This window comes from Biomphalaria glabrata, chromosome 1, assembly GCF_947242115.1.
Source record: "Biomphalaria glabrata chromosome 1, xgBioGlab47.1, whole genome shotgun sequence".
Classification (NCBI taxonomy): Eukaryota; Metazoa; Mollusca; class Gastropoda; family Planorbidae; genus Biomphalaria; species Biomphalaria glabrata.
Window position 1 is genome coordinate 45,851,381 of NC_074711.1, and position 27,888 is coordinate 45,879,268.

General features: G+C 33.3%; 1 protein-coding gene and 2 long non-coding RNA genes across 6 annotated transcripts; 1 reads left to right on the top strand and 2 right to left on the bottom strand.

Annotated features, from left to right (window-relative positions):
• Positions 1-1,353: 1,353 nt before the first annotated feature.
• On the top strand, positions 1,354-27,536 carry LOC106052354 (protein FAM193A-like). 4 transcript variants are annotated; one of them, XM_013207725.2, is made up of 22 exons: positions 1,354-1,748; positions 6,056-6,206; positions 6,302-6,363; positions 6,643-6,708; positions 6,832-6,923; positions 7,701-7,841; positions 8,512-8,725; positions 9,294-9,415; positions 9,531-9,684; positions 9,884-10,059; positions 11,057-11,293; positions 12,258-12,459; positions 16,256-16,411; positions 17,452-17,661; positions 17,775-17,953; positions 18,071-19,094; positions 19,813-19,884; positions 23,309-23,506; positions 24,154-24,933; positions 25,515-25,581; positions 25,671-25,752; positions 26,617-27,536. In XM_013207725.2, the coding sequence occupies exons 1-22, from the start codon at positions 1,503-1,505 to the stop codon at positions 26,711-26,713; spliced, it is 4,728 nt and encodes a 1,575-aa protein (XP_013063179.2). In that variant the 5' UTR covers positions 1,354-1,502; the 3' UTR covers positions 26,714-27,536. The 4 variants fall into 4 exon arrangements, with proteins under 4 accessions (XP_013063179.2, XP_013063180.2, XP_013063181.2 ...); XM_013207726.2 differs by having other exon boundaries at positions 23,312-23,506; XM_013207727.2 differs by having other exon boundaries at positions 1,354-1,640.
• LOC129927914 (uncharacterized) lies at positions 21,863-22,218 on the bottom strand. The gene is made up of 3 exons (XR_008779572.1): positions 22,146-22,218; positions 22,026-22,115; positions 21,863-21,965 (listed from the first exon to the last, which is right to left on the bottom strand). It is a non-coding gene; the product is annotated as an uncharacterized LOC129927914 (long non-coding RNA).
• On the bottom strand, positions 22,545-23,300 carry LOC106052358 (uncharacterized). Its single transcript, XR_008779571.1, has 3 exons — positions 23,076-23,300; positions 22,776-23,045; positions 22,545-22,715 (listed from the first exon to the last, which is right to left on the bottom strand). It is a non-coding gene; the product is annotated as an uncharacterized LOC106052358 (long non-coding RNA).
• Positions 27,537-27,888: the final 352 nt, after the last annotated feature.

Here is a 27,888-nt window from a genome sequence, read left to right on the forward strand (position 1 = left end):
GGGGGTTAAACTTAAAAATCTCTGGAGGTTTATTTTAAACAAACTAAAAACCTCTTTAGTTATGCTCATAGAATTAGGTGACTGTAGTTTGCTTTAGAATAATATCGAAGAGTGGGTTTTAACCTCAAAGCCATATGTAGGAGGGTTAAAAACTCAAAACCCTCTGGAGGGGGTTTTAAACTTAAAGTCCTCTGGAGGGGGTTAAACTCTTAGCTACGCTTATAGAATTTTGTGTGTGTAGTTTGCTTTAATTGTTTATAGATGAGTTGGTTTTTAGCTTCAAACCCTGCTGAAAGGGATTTTAAATTCAAAACCCTCTGGAGGGGGTTATAACTTAAAGCTCTCTTGGCTACTTTCATAGTATCTGGTGACTGTTGTATGCTTTAGTCTTATATTGAAGAGGGGGTTTATCATTTTAAAAAATCGGAGGGGGTTTTAAACTCAAAATCCCCCTTGGCTACGCTCATGGTATTTGGTGACTGTCCTTTGTATTATTTTTTGTTTTATAGAGGAGGGGGTTTTAACCTCAGAACCACCTGGGGGGAAGGATTTAAACTCTAAATGGATTTTTAAAATAAAGCTTATATCAACTCTGTCTGTCTGGTAAAATGTTTGTACGTGTTATTTCTCCCACACCCATCTCGGATAACGATGAAATTTTGCACAATTATTTCTTTTACCAGACAAAACAAGAATTTAAAAAAAAATAGTTAATTAAGTTTGGGTAATTGATTATTTTGTTTGGTATCAAAAGGGAAAGAAATTGTAGGCTAGTTGACTGATGTAGTCAAAGACTTTTGTAAGTTTCGAACTTTAAAGCGGCGACCTATTTCTCATACAAAGTATAAAGGGGACTAATTCAGCTTATATCCTACCACTACTTTCAGTCAAGTACAATTTCTTTCCCTTGTTTGAGATACCAAACATTATAATCCCTGCCCGGATGCCCATAGCCATCCGCCCCTGCACGTACACCATTTATGAGTGGGTTTATGAGTTTAAAGCAGAAGATTTGATCAATTGCATTCGTTTACTGGATAATATAGTCTACTAATATACTATTGCAATAAACAAACGCGTCGAGTCAAAGCCGGACCTTTTCTTAATTTAGGTCAATGTCTGCCGGACGGAGAACGCGACCTCAAAGAGATTTCCTGGTGACTCAAAAGATCTACATCCATTCTATATCTTCTAGATCAAGATCTAGTTTTTATGCTGTAAGAGTTAATACTTTGAGTTTAGATTAGATATTGATATAGTCGATCTACATTTTATAGAAAGGATAGGCCTATAATCCAAGTCTATGTCTGTATGAGTTGTCCCTCTTTCTTTGCATATCAACCCATCATTAAAAGCATGCCGGGAAAATATTTCTGTTCCGCCATTTTGTTATAGAAGTGACAGTAAATGAACAAGAATTTTTTAATACCGAGTTACAGAGGGATAAATAGTATACACTAGTTATGAACATTACACTTAGACTATAATAGTGACTATTGAAAATGAGTGGTAAAGACGGTAAACGTGCAAAAGGACGCAGAACTTTATATTCTCACTCAAAGAATAGCTTCTCAAGTTCTGCTTCTAATTCGGTTCATTCACGAATAGGTGCATTTGGATTTGGTGTAGAAAATGTAACAGTAAGTCCTAAGCCATTTCAAACTCTTGGAAATAGTCTTGCTGTAAACATTAATGATGTTGCAACTGAGTTGGGAATTACATTGAATCCTTCACACGAGGACGCAATGGTACAACCTTTTTTATTTCTTTTAGATCTATAAAATATTAATATAAAGTTAATAAAGTAAACTGTAAAGTTATTTACATTCTTGATCTAAAAATCTAGTCTAAGTCTAGACTAGAGACTCTAGACTCAGTAGGTGTAGATCTATAATCTCTAGTATAGAGAAATAAAAATCATTTAAAATGAATCTGTAATTGTGGTGTAGATCTAGACTAGATCTAGTATAAAAAAAATCTAGTGTAAATAAACTAACTAATGTAGATTAGATAGATCTAATTAGATCTATAAAGAAATTTACTTTAAATAGAAAAATAATACATAATGAAGTGACAATGTGACATAGATCTAGTCAATCTAGTACAATAAGTACATGTAATCTACTAAAACTAGCTAGTCTAGATTTCTATAGAGACTTAGACTTTAGTTTAGACTGACTTAGACTTTGAAGAAAGTGATTTATATTAAATGTCAATGGAAACGAGACCAATTGTCACAGAAGTAGAAGGCCAGAACACTGACTTGCAATGTTGCAACCTGTGTGTGGGCAATGGAGACCAAATTATTTATAGAATATTAGAATATATAGATTTAGATTTTCTAGATCTAGCTCATTGGCATTGCCGTACAGACCTGTGACATGGCAATGATCTATTTGTCTCCACATCCCACAGGTCATGACAGGTTGCAATATCGCAGGTCAGTGTTGAGCCAGTTGAGACCTTCTAGATCTATAAAGATTTCACTTGATTTAATAATTTTTACTCCCAATACTAGCCAATAGAGCATAGGGCAGCAACAGCACTTCGCCATCCGACTCTGTTTGGGCTATTCCCCTCAGCTAAATCTGTATGTTCATTCCGCCGTCTTTGTCTCGATCCACTCTTGGCTTTTAGTCTACCAATCTTCTTCATGTTTGGTTTTGTCTTTCTGCCTTTCTCTTTCATTTTCATTGTGGGTTCCAGTCTAGTGCCTGTTTTGCAATACTTTCTGTTGTTTTTCCTAATGAATACCCAACCCAACCCCATTTGCGTTTTCTGATATCTTGCTCTATCAGTCAGTGTTTGTTGTATTTTTCCTCTTAGACTATTTGAAATTTTGTTTTGACATCTAACATCAATTATGTGATTGTGTCATATAGATCTAATTGATGTTACTATATCAATTGGTCTTATCCAGACCCTCCAAAAATTCTGTACATCTTGAACACCTGTCATATTTTTTAAAATGTGCCTTTATTTTGATGGTTATGGTGAAACCAGTCTTCTATTCATATTGTCAATTATTGTGTATCCTCCATTGGTATACTGTTACTTTGTTTACCTCATCAACTCATGGGAAGATTGAAGTAGGTCGTGGGTTAAGGGTATTTTTTTTTTTACCAATCATACATGAATCAGCTAAAAAAGACCTAGATATATTTGATATATATTATGCCACTAATTAGGCCTGCAACACCCTATAATAAAGTATGCACAAACACTTCTTAGGCCCATCAGGTGTTGCCTTCCATCTCGCTGCACTACCATGCCCCCCACATACACATTTCAAATGAAAAGTCCCTTCTCAAGGAATATTTTGAAAGAAGAAACATCACTATTTGCAACATATTTATTTTTATTTTGTCAGGTATGATCTAGATCTACAGAGGCACCTTATTTAGAATTTACACATACATTGTATCTTTTAATGAAACGTCTTTGAATTCTAAGAGCCCATAACTGTACCTGATACCTGTGCTACGCTACTGTTGAAATAGTTGGTGGACGTGTATTACGCCTTGAACACTTTTAAATCCATCAATAAACCAGCCCACAGCAACACAATTTTCTAGCCCTCAAACTCAGTCCCTTTTATTTTTGTCACTTTCATCCTTAAATCAAACGGTCCACAAACCCCCATTAAGGAGCATGCACAGTTCTTTATTAGACCCATCCGTTGCAGTCTTATATACCTTTCTTAGAGTCTTAAACCCACCATATATCTCCCTGCGCTATAATGCCACCCACATATACACACAATATCTTCAAATAAAATGCCCTTTACCGCAGAACAGTTGAAAGAAGAAACATTGCTATTCACAACTCAGTCCACTCTTTACATGATACTTATTTTTATTTGTTAGTCATTGATCTAAATCTAGAGAGGCACCTTATTTAGAATAAAACATCTTCACAAACTTCACAAACTGTCAAGAAGGGTAGGGTTGGTAGATGTACAAGTGTATCTTTTACAGAGAACACATGTTTTCCCCAGGCTTTATCATAGTACACTTGATAACCTTAATGAACACAAAAAACATGTTCTGATGTAGATCTACTAGTTTCTTTCTTTGCCATTTTCTCCTGAGATGAACTTTGATTGGAATCAAGTAGGAAGGACTACTTATCTCATTTAGGACATATATAATTTGTTGTCAATATTCCTATGCTATGTTGGCTATGTATCTCTCCCTTTTCTGCTTTAGACTGAAGAAACACTAATGCTATCCATTAAATCTATTTTTGATTGATCAATATTTTGTGGTCTAATTCTCATGTCCTCCCATATGAATTGTTCAATTTCTGTACAACAAATAGTTACAATTTAATTATAATTCAAGATTGATATATATAGATTTTTAAAAATATATATAAATGATATGGAGTTCTGGTTCAGTAACTACCAAAATTAAAAATAAAACATCTTTTACAGGCCCCCCCCCCCTCTATTTTAAACCATAGTCTTCATTAACTGATGCATTGTGGAGCATCACAAAGTCTACACTCTCTTTAAGCACTTTTGGTTTGGATTTAGATATTTAAAAAGCTTAAATTTGAATGAGCTCTGTATTCTAGATATGTTTTTAGTAATAGTAAACCATTGAGTTGTATTTTGAGTTTAAAATGTTCATTATTTCTACAAACCAACTTAAGCTGAATTGGTTTGAGGCCAGAAAATTGATAGCTATTTCTTTTCCACGTGTGTGCTATTTATAACATTCACAATGTTGATGCTAACACATATGCCTATTTGACACCATTTGTGATGGGAAAAGGATTGAGTAGTCTTTCATTGAATGCCTTTCATCTGTGAATTGATGAGGGCATCCAAATTTATACTAGATCAACCAATGACAGTATTGAGTGCCCCACATACACTTATAGTATTGGGTGCATCACTAGATCACATACCCTTACTGTTGACGGTATTGAGTGCCCCACATACCCTCACCGCTGACTGTATCAGGTATTTAACTGCTGACAGTATTGAGTGCCCCACATACCCTCACCACTGACTGTATCAAGTATTTAACTGTTGACAGTATTGAGTGCCCCACATAGCCTCACCAACCACTAACTGTATCAAGTATTGTATTTAACTGCTGACAGTATTGAGTGCCCCACATACCCTCACCACTGACTGTATCAAGTATTTAACTGCTGACAGTATTGAGTGCCCCACATACCCTCACCACTGACTGTATCAAGTATTTAACTGCTGACAGTATTGAGTGCCCCACATACCCTCACCACTGACTGTATCAAGTATTAACTGCTGACAGTATTGAGTGCCCCACATACCCTTACCACTGACTGTATCAAGTATTAACTGCTGACAGTATTGAGTGCCCCACATACCCTCACCACTGACTGTATCAAGTATTAACTGCTGACAGTATTGAGTGCCCCACATACTCTCACCACTGACTGTATCAAGTATTAACTGCTGACAGTATTGAGTGCCCCACATACCCTCACCACTGACTGTATCAAGTATTAACTGCTGACAGTATTGAGTGCCCCACATACTCTCACCACTGACTGTATCAAGTATTAACTGCTGACAGTATTGAGTGCCCCACATACTCTCACCACTGACTGTATCAAGTATTAACTGCTGACAGTATTGAGTGCCCCACATACCCTCACCACTGACTGTATCAAGTTTCTTTGTTAATGATTATTTTGTGTTTTTGACATTTTTCATCTAATTGATGGATTGCAAATATCATCTAAAGCCACATTGATATTTATTATGCCAGCACTTATATGGAGCTTCAATCTAATTGTGTAGCAACCTAGCACCAATTTTTCTTGTCATTGAAAAGAGGTAAAGAAGATTTACAAAAGATCATATTCCATTTTACCAGGCTTTCAAAGATATAGGTCTTAACATAAAAAAGACACATTTAGACATAAAATTGGAAATGCTTGTATTTTTATTTTTGTGATACCAACAAATCAATTTATCGAAATATCAAAGCCTAGCTACTTTTACTAAATTTTAAACCAATTTTTTAAAACTAAATCTCAATTAAAACATTTATTTCAGAGAATTACTGAACTTATGGATGCACCCATTGATTTAGACATGCCTGCTCATAGCATCAGTCGTGGACCAAACCCTTACCTAGAGAGATGCATGTACTGTAACACACCCCGCACTCCTTCTCAGGATGGTGAGGAATGTTTGGAACTTATAGGTAAGGTTTCATTTTAGGGTCATAATTAAGGAAATTTCAATTACCATTAGCATTACAGAAATAAATATTATAATGTATACAAAATAAAATTTCAGATTTACAATTTGATGGCAACCCTGTGATAAATAATACAGCTCAGTCTCAGTCTTATAGCTCCGTAAGTCTTGCATTGAGATGTTCATTGTGCTATAGAAGTCAACAAATAACTCTACCCACAGTATGCATCATGTAGTTTGTTCTCCGTCTACTTTTTGAAATGACAATTTAAACATATTTTCACTTGTAGCATTCATGCACATTCACCAAATGTTTTCAAACATAAAGAAATAGTAACATTTGGCCTAATATGTTTTCAGGGTTAATAAATAAATAAGTGAATTCTTTGTTTAAGAATTATAAAATGGATGACTATTTCTAATGTATATTTTTACTTCAGCTGAAACTTGAAATATGGACTTGTCTTAGCTGTAGAAAAGTGGCTGGTAATTTCCAGTCATTTTTGGTAAGTTCTTTTTAGTTTTGTAAATGTATCTGCTTTCTATTGTTTTGTTTTTTTATAACTAATATGAAGAAATGAAATAATTCCTAGTGTGTGTTCAATAAATGTTTGTTTAATGTGTTCCAGGAAGCAAATTGTCCACAGTCTTCATATGATTTGCCTTATTTACATGACAGCTGCATTGATCCTTTGACATGTTCTCACTGCCAAGAAGAGAGGTTGTATTATTTACATTTTCTTTTCAGTGGAAATACTTTTTTCAGTTTCTTTAGACAAAAACTTTTCAAAGATAATCCAAAATTAAAGCTAAATTTTAAATATCATAACAAAAATTAATGTGAATAAATAGTGAACAAACTGAAGAAGGTCAGAATAAGTATAAAATTTTTAAAATTTTGTTGACATTTTGAACTGAGTAAAAGTATTAACAAATTATATAAAAGTCAACTTGCCAAAAGATTTAGCAGTGTCTTGTTCAATTTCATCCATGAATATTGAAAATAAACAAGAGGCTACTAAATCTTTTTGGCAAGGTGATTGTGTTATAGTTTAATACTTTTTCTTTAATACTTTTAATTTATAAATATATTTGTAAAAGAGGGAAATGTTTTTAAAAGAATTTCATTTCTAGAAAAGAAAAACAAAGGCAAGGCTTTTGAAAAAATAACTTTTAAATAATCAAAAGTTTAGAACTATAGAGCTATAAGGTTTGACTATATTATGTTTATAGTTATGACCTCTTTTTCTTCTATGATTAACATTATGCAATCGAACGAAGAGAATTTATCCACATTTCTATCTAGTTTTTATGATTAGTTAAATAATATAAATAAATATTCTCTCTTTGATTGCATCCAGCTACTATAGATGTCATTGTCATTTTGGAAATTAGTTAATTAAGTTAATCATTTTCTGATCGCTTTGTGTAACCCTGTGATAAGATTGAAACATTCAATTTAAGTTCTATTTAAATATGCTCATGTCTTTGTCTTCAGGGTGATTCATGAAAAAGATCAAATTGAATTGCAAGAACTTTGGATTGAGTTGCATTCCATTGTGAAAGATTTGTATAGCACTAAGGAAGATAGTGTCTTTACACAGGAATATGGAGATAGGTTGCAGTTTCTTATTGAGAAGTACGTTTTTTTTTAAAGGTCTCTGACAAGCAGTGGTTCACACATCTCAAACATTTTTCATACACTGGATCCCATTCACCTTAAATTTTGACCATACTCTACATTTTTTTTTCTTAGCTTGTTCCAATTACCTTAAAATAACAAATAGTTTTTCATTTTTAAGCATTTGTTTATTTCATTAGGCTACATGTTTTTATATCATTTAGAGCTCTGGTCTTTAAAATAAGCATACTTACCCTATAGCTCATTTCCAGTTTTAAAAAGCCTTTGAACCAATGGAACTGTTTCTCTGCTGCTTCATGGTGGGCTGCTAATCATCACCAGGCCAGAGACTTGATAGGGCATCCCTGATATAGATGTATGCATTTATAATTTTGGAAGGATGTGAATATAATTTGAAATGATAATATAGTAGACAAATTGTTAATCTGGTGGGACCTAGAGGCATGGCATAAAACAAAAAATAATCCTGTCATTTTGTAATGGAAAAACGTTGCTATTATAGAAATACATTTTAGGCATTTAATTTTTTGATATGCTGATTTGTTTGATCTTATTTCTATAATACCATTTTTCTTAATTTTGTTTGTTTGTTGCTATTTAAGTTTATATGTTTACAAAAAGATAACTGTTATTTTACATATTCAATATCTTTTTAATGTTTCTTTAGGTTATGCAAAAGAGATCCTCATCAACTGTTTTTGCGTCTAGAATCTCAAGTTAGGGAAATAGTAGTTGACATCAAATCCAGATTGTTAGAAATGTTGAAAGACAAAGGAATCCATGCACCAGACTTAGCTCTTGAATTCACAAGTGCTTTATTGTGCTATTATGACTTGGTCACTAAAAAATCTCATCTTTTAGCACATTATCTTGGTGGACTTGTAAGTTTGAACAAACTTATAGTGACATTGTTTAGTTTATATGGTTTAGGTCCTTGTTTAAAGATCTTTCGTTTTATTTATTTCTTTGAAAAGTCCAATCGTGTTTTATTGTAGTGACTTTAGCAGCCAACATGCCTTATTTTGTGAGAGTTTTAAATCTGATAAGAGACCAGGAATTTTGTATTCATGATCTACTCAGTTTAGTTGTGTGCTTACTTACAACTAAAGGCTGCACCAAAACCTTGACCCAGATACTCCTAATCCATATGGCCATTAAGAACTAGAATTAAAGTAAATAAAAAGACATTCTATACAAACAGTAGTAATAATAAAAGTTATAATGTAACTGTAGTCTTAAAGATAAACTTCAGGAAGGAAACAAAAACTAACACTTAGAATAAGGTTTTAAAAGTTCAATAACTGAATAAAGCATAATGTGAAGAGAAAAATTAACAAGCATAAGTCAAAAGAAAAACTAAAGAAGCAAAAACTGAAGCTAAAAACTAAGTGTGGAAGTTGAAAACATTTGATCTTATTGAAAGAACCCTTTTTTGTTTGTATACTGCAGAGTGAACATCTGCGTCGTTTTAAGGTGACCTGGGAACTGTTAAACAAGTATCTGTTTCACTCAATAGCACACAATGACACTAACATCAGTAGCAGCGGTCCAACAATTTTAGAACAGCTAAGGTACTCTCACAACTTTACAATTCATTCTTGAAGTTTAGAAGTAGAGTTTCCACTAGTTACATTTCTATTCAAATTGATGCTTGCTAACATTTTGATATTTCTGCTTGATTAATAGGCAAGGCTCTGTCCAATATGAGAGATCAAAAGATGATCCTTATAGTTCAATTCGTAAGAGACTGCTTAAGTTTCAGGAAGAAATGTCTGTTGTTGTAGTTATTTGGAGAGACTGTCAGCAGTTAATTGAAAGCTATTGTCAGGAAGAGGTCAAAGTAAGTTTAAACTTTAAATGCAGGCGTAAATATCATTGTTATGGGTGGGGGAGTCGAATAAGTATTATTTTATTGTAAATCACAGTTAAAATTTGAAAGTAAATATGTTATTGCTTCACAAAACACTCTTTTAAAAAGTATTTGTGTGAACTATTTTTCTTTACCAGTCTCAAGGTCTATGTTTGTAATGTTTCCACAGAATACTCAGCAACAAGTTTCAAGTAAAGCTCGTAGTTTTATATCCCAACAAAGGCAATTTCTAAGAGAGCAACTTTTAAAAGATCCTATTGTGGATTCTGAAACTATGAAAAACTTCATGTCAGTCCATAAAACTTCAACTGAACGTGTATTGTGTCATTTGTGTAAAAGAGAAAGGTAGATAATAGATTGTTTGATATTCTTCTTTCTTATGGAATCTTAGAATACTGTCAATTGAAAAAAAAAAATTTTTTTTCAAAGAATTTTTTTATTTCTTACCAGACATTACTGCTTCACATTTTCAAGAGTTTGTCTCCTAGTCAAACATTTTAGTTTTATGGTTCTGTACAATAACACTACTGTCCTTTTTTTCTTATGCTAAGCCAGAAAATTCTATGTTTTCAAAATGTGAAATAAAAATGGTTGAATTAAGCCCTTAGTTAAAGTACAATTTCACTTGAAAATACTGATACTATTATTATTGATTATCATTTTCATACATAATAATAGCAAGTTTAAACTAAATATATTTTTACAAGTTTAAACTCCATTAGTGTTTTCTTTGAAATTGGTTTTCAGTTCATAAAATATGGTGGAGAAAAAATAAATACCTCACTACTCTTAGTTTTTTAGGTTCTATTCCCTTCTCTTCTTATTAGTTCTAAAATTTGTACAGATCTAAGTATAATTGTCATCTGTATCTAGATGTACACAAGTAACTAGACAAGATAGAGTCCTGAATGACACTATTTGTCATTGACATTGACTTATTCACTTGGATTAAACAAAGCATTTCAAAATTATTTTCCCCACACACATGAAATACAGCAATGTAATGAAAGCAGAAATATTGGCAATATGTGTGTTGACTTGAAAATAATTTTGTGCTTTAATTGATACATCTAAAATCCAAACATGAAAGCATTGAGTCATGTGTTTATTGGCAGATAGCTAATAGTAATGATCTGATTAGAATATAAGGCATAATTATTTGTCGGACAGTGAAAAATGATCAATCAAATTGTGTGTATGTTTTATAAAGTCACTTATTATTCTATGCATGTGCTATTTCTCGGGTGGATATTGTTCCTGAGTTTTAACTCAAGTGTTTCTCATTCTGTTTTTGGGAGTAGACATGTCTGTAAAACCTAACCTAATATTGCTATTGTTTCAGATGTACTTGTGATGAATGCACCATCACACACATGATCACTTGTGGCATAATCAACAGCAATAAAGGAGATGTTATATCTCCTCCCAACTCATTCAACTTTCCTGTAGACTCTACCCGCACCATCATTGATATCACACCTCCTTCCATGTCCAGCACCACTTCTACCAGTGGCTCAGTCTCACCTATCAACATTGAAGAGAAACTCACCACATTTTATGACTGTGATAGAGTGTTGCAGTAAGTTGAATGGTTTTGATCAATTATTTTTTGTTTTTATGTTTCTTAAATGCATTATTTTCTTTTTCTTTTCACATTAAAGTAAAATTTCATTATCCCTTAGCTAATTATGCTAACAGTACAGTCACTTATTCAGGTTAATTACCAAAATATTTTATATACAAATTAAATGTAATTCATTTATTTGGACCAAATTCTTTTGAATGAAATCAAATAACATGATGATAGGCATGACATGGCCTACATTGTGCCAATGGGCCAAAAACCCAAAATATCAAATACCAAATAACATGGTAAAACAAATTGTTCATTTGGTAACCATCAGCATGATTATTGTCTGCATGTCCACTTCTCAACAAAATAAAGACTAGTTCTGGTATCACTTGCAAGGGAATCTTTTTCTCCTGATCAAGTTCAAGTTGACATCAGAATGCTAACATTTCACTGCCCTTTTGTTTCAAGAAAGTCAACATTGGGTGCTCAGCTTTGAAAGAGCTAGCATTTATCCTCTTGCAAGGTTTCATTACAACTTTGTGTCTGCACACATATGGAAAGACTCGGCCAGGATCCTGATAGAACCATGTGTAGATCATTTAGAGGAATTCTTTTTCAATGCAACAAAAGCAACAGTATGTTTGCCTTTGGCATATATGTTGCACTATAACTTATTTTAGTATGTTACATATAGCAAGCCCCATCTTGTAACACAGGACATGTTCGTGTAATTGGACCAACATGTTTTTTTTATGATCAAAATAGTCTGTCCTAATGTGGACTGATTAACTGGAAATGATCTGGTAAGAATTAAGTGGATCTTAATGGGTTTTTAATAATATTTGTCTAAACCTTCTAGCATCATCTAAAAAAAACATAGTACTTCATTACAAGGTTCTGTGTTGATGTCCCTTCAATTTGTATTCATATTGTTTCTCATTGGATGTTCTTCACTTTGTGTTTTTAACAGAGAAGAATTTAAACAAGAGTTGAGTGATGCCTTACGGACCTGTGCTAAACATGATGGGAAAGTGTCCAGTAATTCTAATGAAGACATTGATGGCAATGCTGGGGATGATGAAGAGGAAGATGATGATGATGATGATGATGTAGATGAAGATGATTACACTGATAATCAAGATGCATGCATAGATGAACCACATGCAGTTCAGGTGAGAAGAGTAAATAATTTGAACTTAATTAGAATGAAATGGGTTCCCGCGGTCCCCTGATTTTCCTGGAAATCTCCTGAAATTGCAAAATATATGAAAAAGTCCTACAAATCTCCTGAAATCATTAAAAATCTTCTAAAAACCCATATAATTTCCTAAAAAAAGACAAAATTGTCATTTTTGGTGTCATTTAATATGAAAAATGCTGATCTACAGGCGATAAAACAAAACAGCATTCAGCATTGTCGGCTTTCATTAAATAAAAATGTAATATGGCGAATTCAGCCTAAAACTGAAGTTCTAATACCCCTTTGTTACATTAATAGTCACTGGCATTTATAGATCTAAGTACTCTATCTTGCAAGTGATTTTTTATTTATTTTTTTTAACATATCTACATTGATCTACATCTAGATCTAGAATTAGAATGAAAATGCTAGTTCTATTTTATATAGATCTAGATCTAAATTTTAATTTTAGACAGACTTGATATTAAAATTATCTAGATTATATCTAGAGACTAGACTAAGACACTAGTAGATCTAGTTCTAGTAAGTAGAGTCTTCCTCCTAATCTTTAAAGTTAAGACTGTTACACGACTGATATAGAAAATCATATACCAACTAAATACACAAACAAAATAAATAAATGCTGGTTTAATAATAGATTAAAGAAGCTTTGTAAACAGAAGGAAAATCTATATAGAAAATTTAAAGAAACTAAGTCAGAAAGAGTTTATAAAAAGTACATAAAAATTAAACACCTAACCCAAAAAGTAAAGTAGACAGCTGCAGAATGAATACATAAACAATGTAATATCTAAAGATAACAACAAAAACCTATGGTCATACATTAAGTCTAAGAAAATGGAAACAACAAGCATAGCACCATTAAAAGGAGAAGACAACTTAACACATAATGAAACTATAGCTAACATCCTAAACTAATACTTTGCATCAGCATTCTCAGCCCCAGGAGACAAAGACATATCACTTAATTTGAACCAAGTAGACAACATAGGAGATATAGAAGTACAAGAGGAATCCAAAAACTATTAGCCAACATCAGACCTAATAAAGCATCTGGACCTGATGGTATTCCAGCTAGATTACTCAAAGAACTAAGCAATGAGCTAGCACCAGTGTTCAAAATACTTTTTCAGGCATCTCTTAACCAGGGCAGAGTACCAAGGGACTGGAAAGAAGCTAATGTCTATTTAAAAAAAGGAGAAAAATCAGACCCAGGAAACTACAGACCAGTATCACTTACCAGCATCACATGTAAAATCCTAGAACACATAATATGTAGCAACATTATTAACCACTTAGACAAACATAATGTCCTTGCTCCATACCAACATGGCTTTAGGAAATATAGATCATGTGAAACAACTAATAGGACTAATTGACGATTTTTCAAAAGGTTTAGATAACATTGAGCAAATAGATGCTATCTTACTAGATTTTTCCAAAGCTTTTGACAAAGTTCACCACCATAGTTTGCTTAAAAAAATAAAATATTTTGGCATTGACGGTCCATTGCATCAGTGAATTAAAGATTTTCTGATAGGGAGAGAACAAACTGTAACAATAAATGGCTCTAAATCAACACCAATAACAGTAAACTCAGGCGTACCTCAAGGAACAGTCTTAGGACCACTACTATTTTTAATTTACATAAACGATTTACCAAATTTCATTAGTTCAGGAACAAAAGTCGTATTATTTGCAGACGATTGCATAATATATAGAACAATAAAAACAACACAAGACACAGATATTTTACAAAGAGAATTGGATGAATTACAGAAATGGGAATCAAATGTCTTTCCACCCAGAAAAATGTCTGTTATTAAGAGTAACAAAAAAACTAGAACAAATTAATTCCACTTATCTTATTCATGGTAAACCAGTAACACAGACTAAAAACGCAAAATACCTAGGTCTTATAATAAATGAAAAACTGTCATGAAATCCCCATATTGATGATGCTATCAAAAAATCAAACAAAGCATTAGGGTTTATTAAAGAAATTTCTATAAATCAAAGAAGAACATAAAACTTAAATGTTATTTAACCTTGGTTAGGCCAATAATAGAATATGCATCCTCTGTTTGGGACCCCTCAACTCAAGAAAATATTAAGAAACTGGAACAGACACAAAATAGAGCAGTGAGATTCATAAACGAATATTCACATTTGAATAGAGTAACACCTTTAGTAAAATCACTAAATTTTGAAAGCCTTTAGGACAGAAGACAAAAGTAAAGTAGCAATTATACATAAAACACTGAACCATAATCTTCAAATACAAAAACAAAATTAAATAAAATACTCAGAAAGACACAAAGATAAAGGCACATTCCTCATCCCATATGCTAGGACAAGATTGTACAAATACTCCTTCTTCCCTAGTGCTATTAGAGCATGGAATGGGTTGCCTGAGCTAGCCAGGAAAACCAGTGACTAGCAGAATTTAAGTCATTGGTTAATATGCATGACTAAATGCATGACGCGTAGGACGTAATCATCTTCTTTTTTGAAGTAGCGTCTGTAATAAATAAGATAAGACTCACTGTGTCATTAGCAGCAGTAGCAGTGACTATCTAGACTTAGTAATTTAAGTGACTAAGACTTAAATCTAGTTATTTAGTGAGTATATTTAGAATCCAGATTTGTATATATATACCAGCTCTAGTAATAAGTTATAATGTTTATAGTCTACCAGTATAGTATAGATCTAGATCTAGTAGCCTATACTAGCCTATAGATATAGATCTAGATATAATCTAGACTAGATCTAAATTGAGGACTACACTAGATCTAGCTACTAAGCTAGTTTTATGAAATTTATATTTTATAGGTAATGATATTAGAATAAATCAATTTAGATTTTAGTTAGATAATATTTAATATAGATCTAGATGTCTAGCTAAACTCTACCTCTGAGGACTCTCGTTCTATAGATTGAGTCTTTTACTATTACTTAATCTAGAGACTTAGATCTACTATTCTACTTTACTGTCTTTAGTTCAGGAGGCCTTAGGCAAAGTAAATTGGGTGGCCCATAGTCTACATTTTATCTAAATTCTAGGAGATCTACATAAAGTATAGATTATATTACTAGAATTCTATATTTATTAGAGATCTACTTAGATTGTGGAATCTAGATCTAGACTCTCTCTTAGTTAAGAGTTTTAGTTTTATATATCTAGATAGTGAAGTAGATGGGGCTTTACTATAGAGTATAGTGTCCATAAACTGCTAAATAAAATTAAACTATTCATGGTTTTACTTTCAAATTCACTTCTTGCTCAATGATTCAGACCTAGATTTTATAGATTAAATAGACAGCTATTGTTAATAATAAAAACAATTAATGAAATAGATTTCCATTGAAATAGTTTATTGATAGTGTGTTATACGTTACAATGCTGATTAATAAAAGCAATATATATATAGAGAGAGTTGAGCAAATATCAGTTTATCAGTTGTTTTTTTTTTCTCAGCCAATCAGTTACTTTCGAATTTGCTAATTTGAAAATGAAAAAAAAAAGTAAAATTTTAAACATGTACGACATATGTTGGTACTTATATTTATTACTAAATATAAAGTTTGTGTTTTTTCCACTCCTGAAATCAAATATTTTCTCCTGGAAATCTTCTGGAATCCTAATCTCAGAATTGTGGGGGAACCCTGAAGTTAAATCCAGTCTTTCAACATTTTACTTTCATATTCCATTCAATAAAAAAAAAAAATAATAGTGGGTTGTTAGCATTTTATATTTGTTTTGTAGATTCTCAGTGATCTGAAAGATGCTGATGAACTCTGGGAAGTTGTCCAGTGTCCTAACCAACAGCAACATTATCACCATCATCTGTTGTGTGATAGACTGAACACACAGCACAGTTGTGCCCAATGCCATCAAGTCAAAGCTGATCAGACTTGTGTGGTGAGAGCTTTCAACACTTCAAACCTTAGTTCAGCCAGTAGCACAAAAGTGGATGCTCTGATATTTTTGTTTCATTTTCCCAGTAATAACTCACAAAAAGATGCTGTGCACAAGGTCACAAGAGATGGCCATGATTTTACTGTTTTATTTTTCGGAGGGTGTGGGGGGGGGGTATGCCTTTTCTCATTTGTTGAACATTTGCAGTCATGAAGTCAATGTGTTGACTGTCTTATGGAACTGGAACCAGACTTTGACATGTATGATAGCAAGATAGAAAAGAGTACTTATCTAAAAATCATTTCCTTTAGAATCAATCATCTGAGGAATGTGGGGATTGACTGGGACTGTATAAAATGATCCTGAACTTGCCATAATTATCATTGACTTTGAATCTTTTTGTCCCATTCTTTTCTGCTGATTTGTTAATATTGTTAGGATGTTCTTACATAAACACAACTCCTTAATGACTTAAGCACACAAGAATAATCCTTAAGTTGACATTTTGAAACATTCAATTCAAAGCACTTTTATACTATGCTTGTGTTTCTTTATATTCTTGTTTTCACTAGATAGACTTTGTGGTGTTTTCTGAACTAGTGTGTTCTAGTAATGATACAATACTCTAGTGTAACTAGTGTCATCCTAGTTAAATTTTCTATTGTAACCAAAGCTCAAGGCTAGGCTAAACAGTCTTTGTCTTCTACAAGCTTGCTCATTGGAATGTTCTTTCTGTAGATAACTGGTTTTAATGAGTGTTTATTATTATTTTCTGCACTTAACAATTTGTGTGTTTTAATAATATTGAAGCTAAACCTATTGTTTTCAACTTGATCTATTTCTTATTTAGATGAATCAATAATTCCTTGGATTGTTTTCCTTTACCAAACAAAAAATAAATAAAACTCAAAGAAATGGTTAAATGTTAATAATTAATTGATTTTTTTTAAATTCCATATTAGTCCATAGCTGTAATTTTTTACCATTCTTAATGTGTATAGTTTGATTTTAAAGGTGTATTTAATAATGATTCTATCCTTCAGTTCCAACCTAAACTTGAATTTGACATATCCAGACAAATTGATACAGAATTAGTCAGGAACAGCATAACATCTGGTGGTTTAGATAGAGATACTGTCATAAGTCAGGTTAATGGTGATGTAAGCAATGCTACAAACTTGTGTGCTACATGTCAGTGTCATGCCTGTCTCAATCAAAGTGGCCATATCATCTCTACAACATTACCCATACAGGTTTGTTTGTTTCTTTAATTTTATGTGGATGTGTAGTAGCTATAAATTGTTGTTTTTTGAAGTTTGAAAATGAAATGTAGCTCTGGCAATGGCTTCCATTTGATTTTGTTTAGATGCCAGTCTCTCCATCTCCCTCTGAACTTCATTTGTACCCACATATCCATGGTCTTCCTCAACACAACCAGCAGCGTTATGGGTCGGATCTATCTTCTCAACTGATCTCCTCCATTCAACTCCCTGTCAAGCTAGACTTCACTGAAGGAATTCAGGAACAATTGTATCATTCTTATGGGTAACTAGTTTCAACAAAATTTTGTTTATGTTGTTGTTTAAAATTAAAACAAACATAAGCTAGGTTTTAAATAAACTTTTTTCACTAATATTTTGTTTAAACTTTTTTAATCTTCAGTGATTGGGACAACACATTACCTCGGCCAGGATCTCTTGCTTCGCAACATCACCAACAGCACCATCAGCGTCTTTCAGCTCTCTCTGCAAGTCTGCCTCCACCCCCACCACCCCTGGTCACATCTGCTTCTACCTTCATGTTTGACTATGCATCCCACTTGGTGACTCACACCACTAACACCTCCACCACAAATACAACTAGTGCTTTTAAATCAGTTGTTGGGAAACAATTCTCTTCAGTTCTGACCAGTCCCAGCAATATGGATGCCTCAGAGGGAAGCTCAGTTGACCCCAGCAAGCCATTGGACCTTCCCCAGTCTTGTTTGAACTCAACCACTTCAGCCAATAGTCTGATGATATCCTGCCCTGTCTCAGTCTCTCTAGCACCTTCAGCATCTCTACCCGGTGGCTCAGTCTCTACCAAATCATCCACTGCATGCCATAGTAATCCACAGTGCTCCCGGCCTTCACCCCTAGGAGGCAATGCTATTTCTAGCAGGTGGGAGAGAGGCCATCACTGTAAGAAATCACCTGCCAGTTCAAATTACAATAATAAACAGACATCAGGAGTTCAAGTTCAACATCAAGCTTATAATCTAGGAGTAAATAATAGTGTGCAAGCCTCACCAGCCTTGCCTCCACCACAGGCTAATAAGAACTCTTCACCTGCTCATCATCACAAAGAAGAGGTCATTCGGTCTCTTCGCTCACTTCCTTGCTCTCACTCTTCAAATCCAATGTTCAGGCCAAGCACGGGGACCCCTACATCTACTGCAGTAGCTCCTCCTGTTTCCACTGGTCAGAATATTGCATGCAATAATAGTCTGTCTGCCCTTGTGAGCAATATTGCTGTGAACACCTCCAGCCCTTGTAATGACCCGGAGTGTGAAGCACATCACCATGATGACAACTGCGACAGTGTAGATGACAGTTGTTCAGAGAAAAGTTCCAGCACTTCAACTTCAAATCAGAAGGAAGGAAAATATTGTGATTGCTGTTACTGTGAATTCTTTGGACATAATAATGTAAGTGGCCTAACAAGCAGTTTTCTATAATGTCATTCTCTATTTCATGACTTAGTTTTAGAGAAATACCTCTATAATGAATATAGTCTATTAACTAAATCTATTGTTCAATTAATGAATCACAAGTTTATGCTACATTTTTAAACTAGTAGCAAATTTATGGCTACTTCAATTAAGTGAAAGTGAACTTCATATTTACACTTCACAAGATTAGGCTTGCTTGTTTGTGTGCTTATGTTAAACATAGTACTGATTATCTACATGTGCAAAGGGCAAAGATGGGATTGTCTGTAATCATTTAAAAAGGCTTTAAACAATTTGTACTAAGCATTTTTGTGTTCAAGTTTGAAACATTGTACTCTAAAGAGTGTCTGATGATTATTGTCTAGCTCAGCAAAATCAAACTACATGCATTTATGTAGAGTGTTTCTATACATTGAGTATATTTTGAATTTCGTGAAAACTTTAAAATGTACTCACAAAAATGTACATATTTATATTAACACAATATATGTAAATGCTTTTTAAATACATTGATGCACACAACCAAGTGTACTCTGGCATATATATTTCTGTTTCTCAATAGGTAATGTATACATTCAATGTCAATGTAATTTTATTCTCTTTTTACTTTACCAAAAATAATTTATCTCTTTTGATCATTTTCTTTTTAATTGTCAAAATGTATTTTTTTTTTTCTTTCTTGTATTTACAACAGACTCAAGTTGCTAAAACAAGTACAAATTATATAGAAATGAAAGACAGGCTCAGGAAGAAATTAAAAAAGAGGGTTAGTATAACTACTTAGCTTTGTTGAGGTAGAAACTAAGTACCATATGAAGACTCACTGGCTCAAATTCTTTTGCTTAGCAACTTATAAAACTTAGCAAAGCAGCTACTTTTAGATACAGTAATAAACCTTTTCGTTAAAGAGATGTGAACAGACTGTGCATATGTTAATAGATATTTGATTCTGATATTATTTATATGTAATTAATTTGTTTTTCCTTGAAGTTTTTTTGTTTGACATGTTAACATTCATCTCAAAAGTTATAAAAGCTTTCACTCCTGTTTTTGTACAATACTAAAAATTATTAGTTGGATCAATTGGAAGAGAAAAAAAGAGGAGAGCAACATGTCATTTTACTATCAAAGCTTTTGAGTAGTTGAAAGTTTCAAAATGTGTCTCCTCAGTCTTTGGTTGTACAAAGCCATAGTTCACACTATAGTCCACTAGTCCTTCAATTGGTTATTGGCTAAATGGCATTTACTGATAGACTGCCAAAATAAGTGTGTTTAGTCCCAATACAGATAGGAATTGTTTAAATAGACATTTAAGTTGGGCTGAGTTAGGCTTGCTTTTCCTACAAAACAAAATTAGACAAGAGCACATTGTGCATACATTGCCTTAAGTTGCTCATATGTCATACTTCTCCACGGGCAGAATTTTGTTTTTTTGAAAGCAAATATTTGTATTAATAGTCTACTTAAAGAAATATAGAAATATAGTTTACGATACTTGATGTTTAATACATTTCATGAATCCATTTCATGACCATCTTTTCTCCATATTTTTTATTCTACTTTCTTTTGCCAATATATACTATATATATATTACTTGTATAGTATTTTTTCCTCTCCCCCCCCTCCCCCCCTTTTTTTTTTATATTAACTGAATAGGTCCGATTTCTGACTTGAAAAATACTTAATACCCTGAAGCAATGAGGAATAGGAATAACTCTTAATAAAAAAAATACTAATAAAAATTTATGATCGAATACTTATAATTAAATAAACAACTTTATACAAGTTAAATAAAAAAATAAAACTTCCAAAACCAAAGCTTATATAAGGAAAAGAACCGCTAATTACTGCCACTTATCTCATAATGGGTGGGTTTAGTTCCCTTTCTACCATATTAACAAAATTAATTATTTAGTACTAATCGATTAACTAATTGGTTAATTATTATATTGATTTGTGTATTGTCATTGACAATGAATAATTATGCAAAATTTCAACTTGATCCGAGAACCGGAAGTAGGAGAAAAAAAATTTTCAAACTTTTTACCAGACAAACAGAGTAAGTTGATATAAGCTTTGTAAAAAATAGAACGATATGTCTAGTTTAAAAAAAAGATACTTTTAATACATTTAAAAAATAAAATGCTTCAAAAATACTCATTTTCCTGGGTGGGAGCTTATACTCTGGGGCTATGGGCCTGTTCGTTTGAAAAATTCTTCTAAAAAATTATAAAAAAGTGACACGCATCCGGTTGTTCTCATTCTAAACAAGACATGATGATCTCTTCTTAAAGGAAAGTACAAAAAATTGTTGCTAGCGAGCTAACGCATTCTACTGCATTAGGACTAGGCTGTAAAAGACACCTGATACTGTGTGTTATGCTCCAATCAGAACTATGCCATCACATGCGAGTTCCCACAGCTGCTCAGCTTTACAAACTCTCTTGAAATAACTAAGATACGCTTTTCAAACCTTAAAAACGTTTATTTACAAGGGAAAATGGTCGTCGAGTCTTCTCGATAAGCAAGAAAGTCGAGTCTTCTCGATAAGCGTCTCTATCTTGTTTCCGTACTAGCGTCCCTTAACATGTAGTATTTCCTGTCTAGTTCTATCTACTCTTTTTGTCTTGAGATTAATACACAAAATTACTCTAAATACATATCATAACATTTGGTAAGAGCTATTGGGTTAATACTTTTTTTTTACCAGCTACTTTCTTTTGACCCTCCCACCCATATTTAAACTTTCTTTTGACCCTCCCACCCATATTTAGACTTTCTTTTGACCTCCCACCCATATTTAGACTTTCTTTTGACTTCCCATCCATATTTAGACTTTCTTTTGACCTCCCACCCATATTTAAACTTTGTTTTGACCTCCCACCCATATTAAGACTTTCTTTTGACCTCCCACCCATATTTAGACTTTCTTTTGACCTCCCACCCATATTTAGACTTTCTTTTGACCTCCCATCCATATTTAAACTTTGTTTTGACCTCCCACCCATATTTAGACTTTCTTTTGACCTCCCACCCATATTTAGACTTTCTTTTGACCTCCCATCCATATTTAGACTTTCTTTTGACCTCCCACCCATATTTAGACTTTCTTTTGACCTCCCACCCATATTTAAACTTTCTTTTGACCTCCCACCCATATTTAAACTTTGTTTTGACTTCCCATCCATATTTAGACTTTCTTTTGACTTCCCACCCATATTTAGACTTTCTTTTGACCTCCCACCCATATTTAAACTTTCTTTTGACCTCCCACCCATATTTAAACTTTCTTTTGACCTCCCACCCATATTTAGACTTTCTTTTGACCTCCCACCCATATTTAGACTTTCTTTTGACCTCCCACCCATATTTAAACTTTCTTTTGACCTCCCACCCATATTTAGACTTTCTTTTGACCTCCCACCCATATTTAAACTTTCTTTTGACCTCCCACCCATATTTAGACTTTCTTTTGACCTCCCACCCATATTTAGACTTTCTTTTGACCTCCCACCCATATTTAAACTTTCTTTTGACCTCCCACCCATATTTAGACTTTGTTTTGACCTCCCATCCATATTTAAACTTTGTTTTGACCTCCCACCCATATTTAAACTTTCTTTTGACCTCCCACCCATATTTAGACTTTCTTTTGACCTCCCACCCATATTTAGACTTTCTTTTGACCTCCCACCCATATTTAAACTTTCTTTTGACCTCCCACCCATATTTAAACTTTCTTTTGACCTCCCACCCATATTTAGACTTTCTTTTGACCTCCCACCCATATTTAGACTTTCTTTTGACCTCCCACCCATATTTAAACTTTGTTTTGACCTCCCACCCATATTTAGACTTTCTTTTGACCTCCCACCCATATTTAGACTTTCTTTTGACCTCCCACCCATATTTAAACTTTCTTTTGACCTCCCACCCATATTTAGACTTTCTTTTGACTTCCCATCCATATTTAAACTTTGTTTTGACCTCCCACCCATATTTAGACTTTCTTTTGACCTCCCACCCATATTTAGACTTTCTTTTGACCTCCCACCCATATTTAGACTTTCTTTTGACCTCCCACCCATATTTAAACTTTCTTTTGACCTCCCACCCATATTTAGACTTTGTTTTGACCCGTCACTTCTACTAATACTTTGTTTTTGTCCACCTCTTCTATTTCTGTGTAGCAGAGTGAGAGTAAACACAAACAGGTTGGATCAAAGAATGGCTTGGTGCAGGATCTAGGGAAAGAAGAAAGCAAAGATCCACTGGAAAAAAAAGGCTTGGAGGCTTTATTAAGTTTTATCAATGGCACTGAAGAAGAGACCAAAGTCAAACAGCTCACAGCTAAAGCAGCTAAACGAGCAAGACAGAAACAGAAAAGGGTATTTTTTTTTTTTTAAAGCTTATTTTGCATGCAAAGACAAAAAAAAAAAAAAGAAACTTTTTAATTAGCGATTACACCTTGATATTTTAGCTTTAAAAAAAAAAATAAAGGTGTGTGTTTGTGTGTGCTCTGCAATTGGGAAATTTTATGGGATAATCACATTCTATTATTTTTTAATATTTAGGAAATTATTTATTACATAGTGAAAATTCTTCTGTTTCTTTTCATTGAATGGTATAGAAATTTTATAGCATTTGTTGAATTACTTTTAAATCTCTTCATTGTAAGTTCTATTCATACTGCTCATTTAGATCTAATGTAATGACCTGTTGACACTTGTGTTTTTGTGTGCTAGAAGACATTCACAACTATGTTCAATATCATTTGGAGGCCTAGCACTGGCTAGTGAACTGTAGATTTTAGTTAGCACACAGAACAGTATATGTGTGTGTGTCTTTGATGAACTGAGTTCACATCAGTCTTGGGACCTGACAACTAGTTTGAGAAACTCTGTTCTCCTAGTTCTAGTTGTTAACACACTTGTAGAATATTTGTCCAAACTTGGCTTAGGTTTGTCTTGAATGTTAAGGAATACTAATAAATTAGTATTTAATGGATACAGGCCTTGTTTTTTTTACTCTTCAGTTGGAGGAGAAAGCTAAATTAGACAAAAACAGTTTATTCACTGCAAAAGATCATCAGATAGAAAAAGAACAAAATTACAGGCACCTTGTGCTAAACCCTGCCACTTTGCCACAGCAGACTAGTATGGCTAAATCCATCTCTAAAAAATCTCAATCAATTTCAGACAGAAAAGTTTTGGATACATCAGAACCTACTGGCATTATAGATGCCCACTTAAAACAAGAAATGAATAGATCATCCTTTATCATTGAATCCACAAGGTCGACTATTGTACCCACTCATAGGAATGTATCAAAGCAATCTAAACCAAATAATGTTAATAATGTTGATAATGGTACACAGCACAAACCTGCCACATCACTAAAGCAGCAGCAGCAGGTTAAAGGTCACACAGACTCCACATCACAGTCCAAAAGTAATGGCATAGTCAGCAGCCCAGTCAACAAGATGGAAAATGGCAAATCTAATAAACAGCTGTCAAATGAGCAACAAACAAATCATAGGGGCAGTCAACAGAAACCTGCCATTAAGACAGCCCCTGGGAATAACACAGCAACATCTCAGGTAGCCAGTGATCAGCTGATAGGATTAAATAGTACTATAAGTAAAAGTCAAGTTAACCCAGATGTTAGAAATGGGTCATTATCTCATCACAAAACTTCCTCCACTCCAAGTGGTGCATTGCCAAGTAATGTGATCTTATCACTTCATGATAGTCCTGGAAGTGGAAGCTCAGCATCTCAGTCACCATCTTGTGGGACAAGGATGTCATCTGAACAAGTAAGCTGTTGTAAACCATTTAGATCATTAGTTGTATCTTGTTTTAAGCTTTGGCTAGAAATAGCTTGCTGTGTTAAACGGTTTCGCAGTGTCGAATACAAACTCAAATGGAGGTAACACTAAACGTAATGTATCCCGTTCAGAGTTACCATCATTTGGGTTTGTTTGTATTTGACACCGCTGAATCGCTTAACAGCTGTCAGCTTACTTCATTCATATTTGAATTTTTTTCCTAATTACAAATGTTTATATGATCCCACAATTGAAAATTGAATTCAATTATATTTCTTTAAAATCTTAGGAGACAATGCACATTTCAGTACCTATATAACAAAGTTGATCACATTTTATGGTGTCATATCAGCCTGATAACCAAGTTAAAAACACAGGGCTGTGTCCTGGTGATCACATGGGTTTGGGGTGCGTGTGTCGAGAAATGGCGTTGAAGTCAGCCATGTTAATGTTCTAGCCGTGATAACCCTGTTAAACTATTGGCTACAGATACAGGTGTTACTAGGGGACTGAACTTGTTCAATTTACATCTCTCTTCACATTATTCCTTGACATTTCTCTTCTCAAAGGTGAAGACTGCGTGCAAGACAAAGAAGAATAAGAAGAAAAATAAAACTGGTGATATTAATGGTGTGGGTAAGTCCTGTGAAATGTATCAGAGACAGCTAATTACTTTGTCTACAAGTAAATCTAGTCAGTAATTCCTGTATCTTGTATTTCATTAGATGAAATCTTTCTTCCCAAATCTGAATCTGAGTTAGATGGTGATGTGGATGAGTTTGAGAGAGAGCTGGAAGAATTTAAAAGGTAACTTCAGGATAGGTATCCCTAGAGAAAATCGAGTTTTAGGTCTAGGATATCGATTTTTAACTAATAACATAATTAAGTAAATCAATCATTTTTCATTACATTACAATCATTTTTATTGCTTAAATCTGTGTCTAAAACATGTTTTATTAATGTTTTTGTAAGGGCTATGAGACAAAATCTTAATAAAATGTATACTTTAAACTCATTTTTCTCAAAATGTTAGTTTTTGCTTATGTCATTATGCCTTACTAGGAATTTCTCCTTAACTACTTGATAGATTTTAATGAAATATGAAACACTTCTTAAGGACATCATTTACTTTACTGGTACAATGTTGTTTTTTCAATATTTTATTTACTTTAAAAAAAAAAAATTTTAATTAATATTTATCCTGTTTTTTTTAGGTCTAAAAAATACTAAAAAGTCAAAAATTTGTAAAAAAATTTAACATACTTAAATATTTAATTCTGACATTGTACCAATTTAGAGGATTCTTTTTTCTTATCTTTTAATTCAATTTCATGTATTTCTGATCAATAGTTTTTACAAAATTCAGAGTTTTAATTTGTATACAACAATCAATATGGCCACCGTTACCATGGCAACCATCATTCATAAAACTTTTTTTTAAGCATTATTTATTTTAAAATATCATTATATGTTACCATAACAAATTTTTCAAAGGCCTAGCTTTAGAAATAACAAAAATAAGATTTTCAGGGATACCTCCCCTTCAAGTGTTTCTTAGTGTATTTGTCCATTCCAATGTGAGATTAGTCAATGTTAATAACTCCATGAAATCAATACTGTATTCCTCCATTTAAGTTTGAGTTGCATTGAACCCAATCTGTTTCTCCCCAGGTTTTGCTTTGAGCCAGCTGAACCAAAGGAAAGGAGGAAGATTGCTGTGAATGTTAATTTAAAAGATATTTTCAAAAAGAAAAATGGCTTAGTGTAAAAATATTTTGATGGTGTCCAGTATTTAAAACATTAACAAATGATCAGTTTGAGTTGAAACAAAAATTTCCTAATTCATGTGCAAAATTGTAATTTGTATTTATTTTTATCTTATGTGCACAAATGGAAATACTTAGTGACTTGATTAGGGAGTTGATGGAGCAGCCTTGAACCTTTTCAAAATGACATTAACTAAACCAATTTTTTAAAAATACATTGTCATACTTCACTACCAATAAATATTTGTGCATTGGTGTGGGTGAGGTCTGGGATTGGACTTGGACCAATGTTGCAGTTGAACATTAGTGATGTCTTGTCACTAGTACAACATTAGAATGTTGGCAATGGAAAAGTGAAGTATTATCCACTAATTGGCCTTTTTAAAAAGGGGCATGCATAGCTTTGGACGCAGAATAAATTTTGACGTTTCTATCCATGCTACTCCCCTCTCCCTATTTTATTCATTTCAAGCAGTATTTTTAAAACTAAAACTTTGTGATGCTTGGTTACTTGTAATTGTTGAGCTTCTCTAATCTCAGTTGCTAACCTGTTTGACAAGCTGAACACTTTGTTTTGTCAGCAAGTCTTGTAAATAAATGTCTCTATCCTATCTAGTGAGTATATATGAGCATTGTGTACATTAGTGTGATTTCTTCTGTTGTGGCTCTACAAACAATGCACTGCTCTCTTACCCCTGCCCGCCCCCCTCTTCCCTTAGTTTGGTTGATGTTAATGGATGAACATTGACTTGACAATACTAGCAGGTGTCATTGGGTGCTTCATGAACAATGGAGGAGAATTAATACATGTACTTTTATCACTCAGCTCTTGTTTCTTTTCATTTGTTGTGTTTGGTGTCAGAACTTAATAGCCAAGAAATACATTTAGAATTAGGCACCATTTAGAAATAAGTGTCATTGAGATACTTTACATCTACAGTACACATGGTCCAAATAAAATACAAACATTGTCCATAATTTAGTAAATGTTTTTAACTAAGCCTGATCAAATACATGTCTTTGTTTGCAACTCTATGTTTTAGATTATAGTCCTGGTGATATTACTAATTCACAAAATTCAACTCTTAATAGTAACACACAAGAACTGAATCATGGCAAGCTTGAGATACCTTACATTTGATTTTTTTTTATTCTCTTAAAATTCTTACCATAAATA

What these genes read in the sequence shown, in the direction of transcription:
- LOC106052354 (XM_013207725.2), top strand. Translation starts at nt 1,503, where the DNA reads ATGAGTGGTAAAGACGGTAAACGTGCAAAAGGACGCAGAACTTTATAT. An exon ending in GTAATTTCCAGTCATTTTTG is followed by an intron (nt 6,709 to 6,831) that starts GTAAGTTCTTTT and finishes AATGTGTTCCAG; the next exon opens with GAAGCAAATTGTCCACAGTC. An exon ending in CAATTGTATCATTCTTATGG is followed by an intron (nt 17,954 to 18,070) that starts GTAACTAGTTTC and finishes TTTAATCTTCAG; the next exon opens with TGATTGGGACAACACATTAC.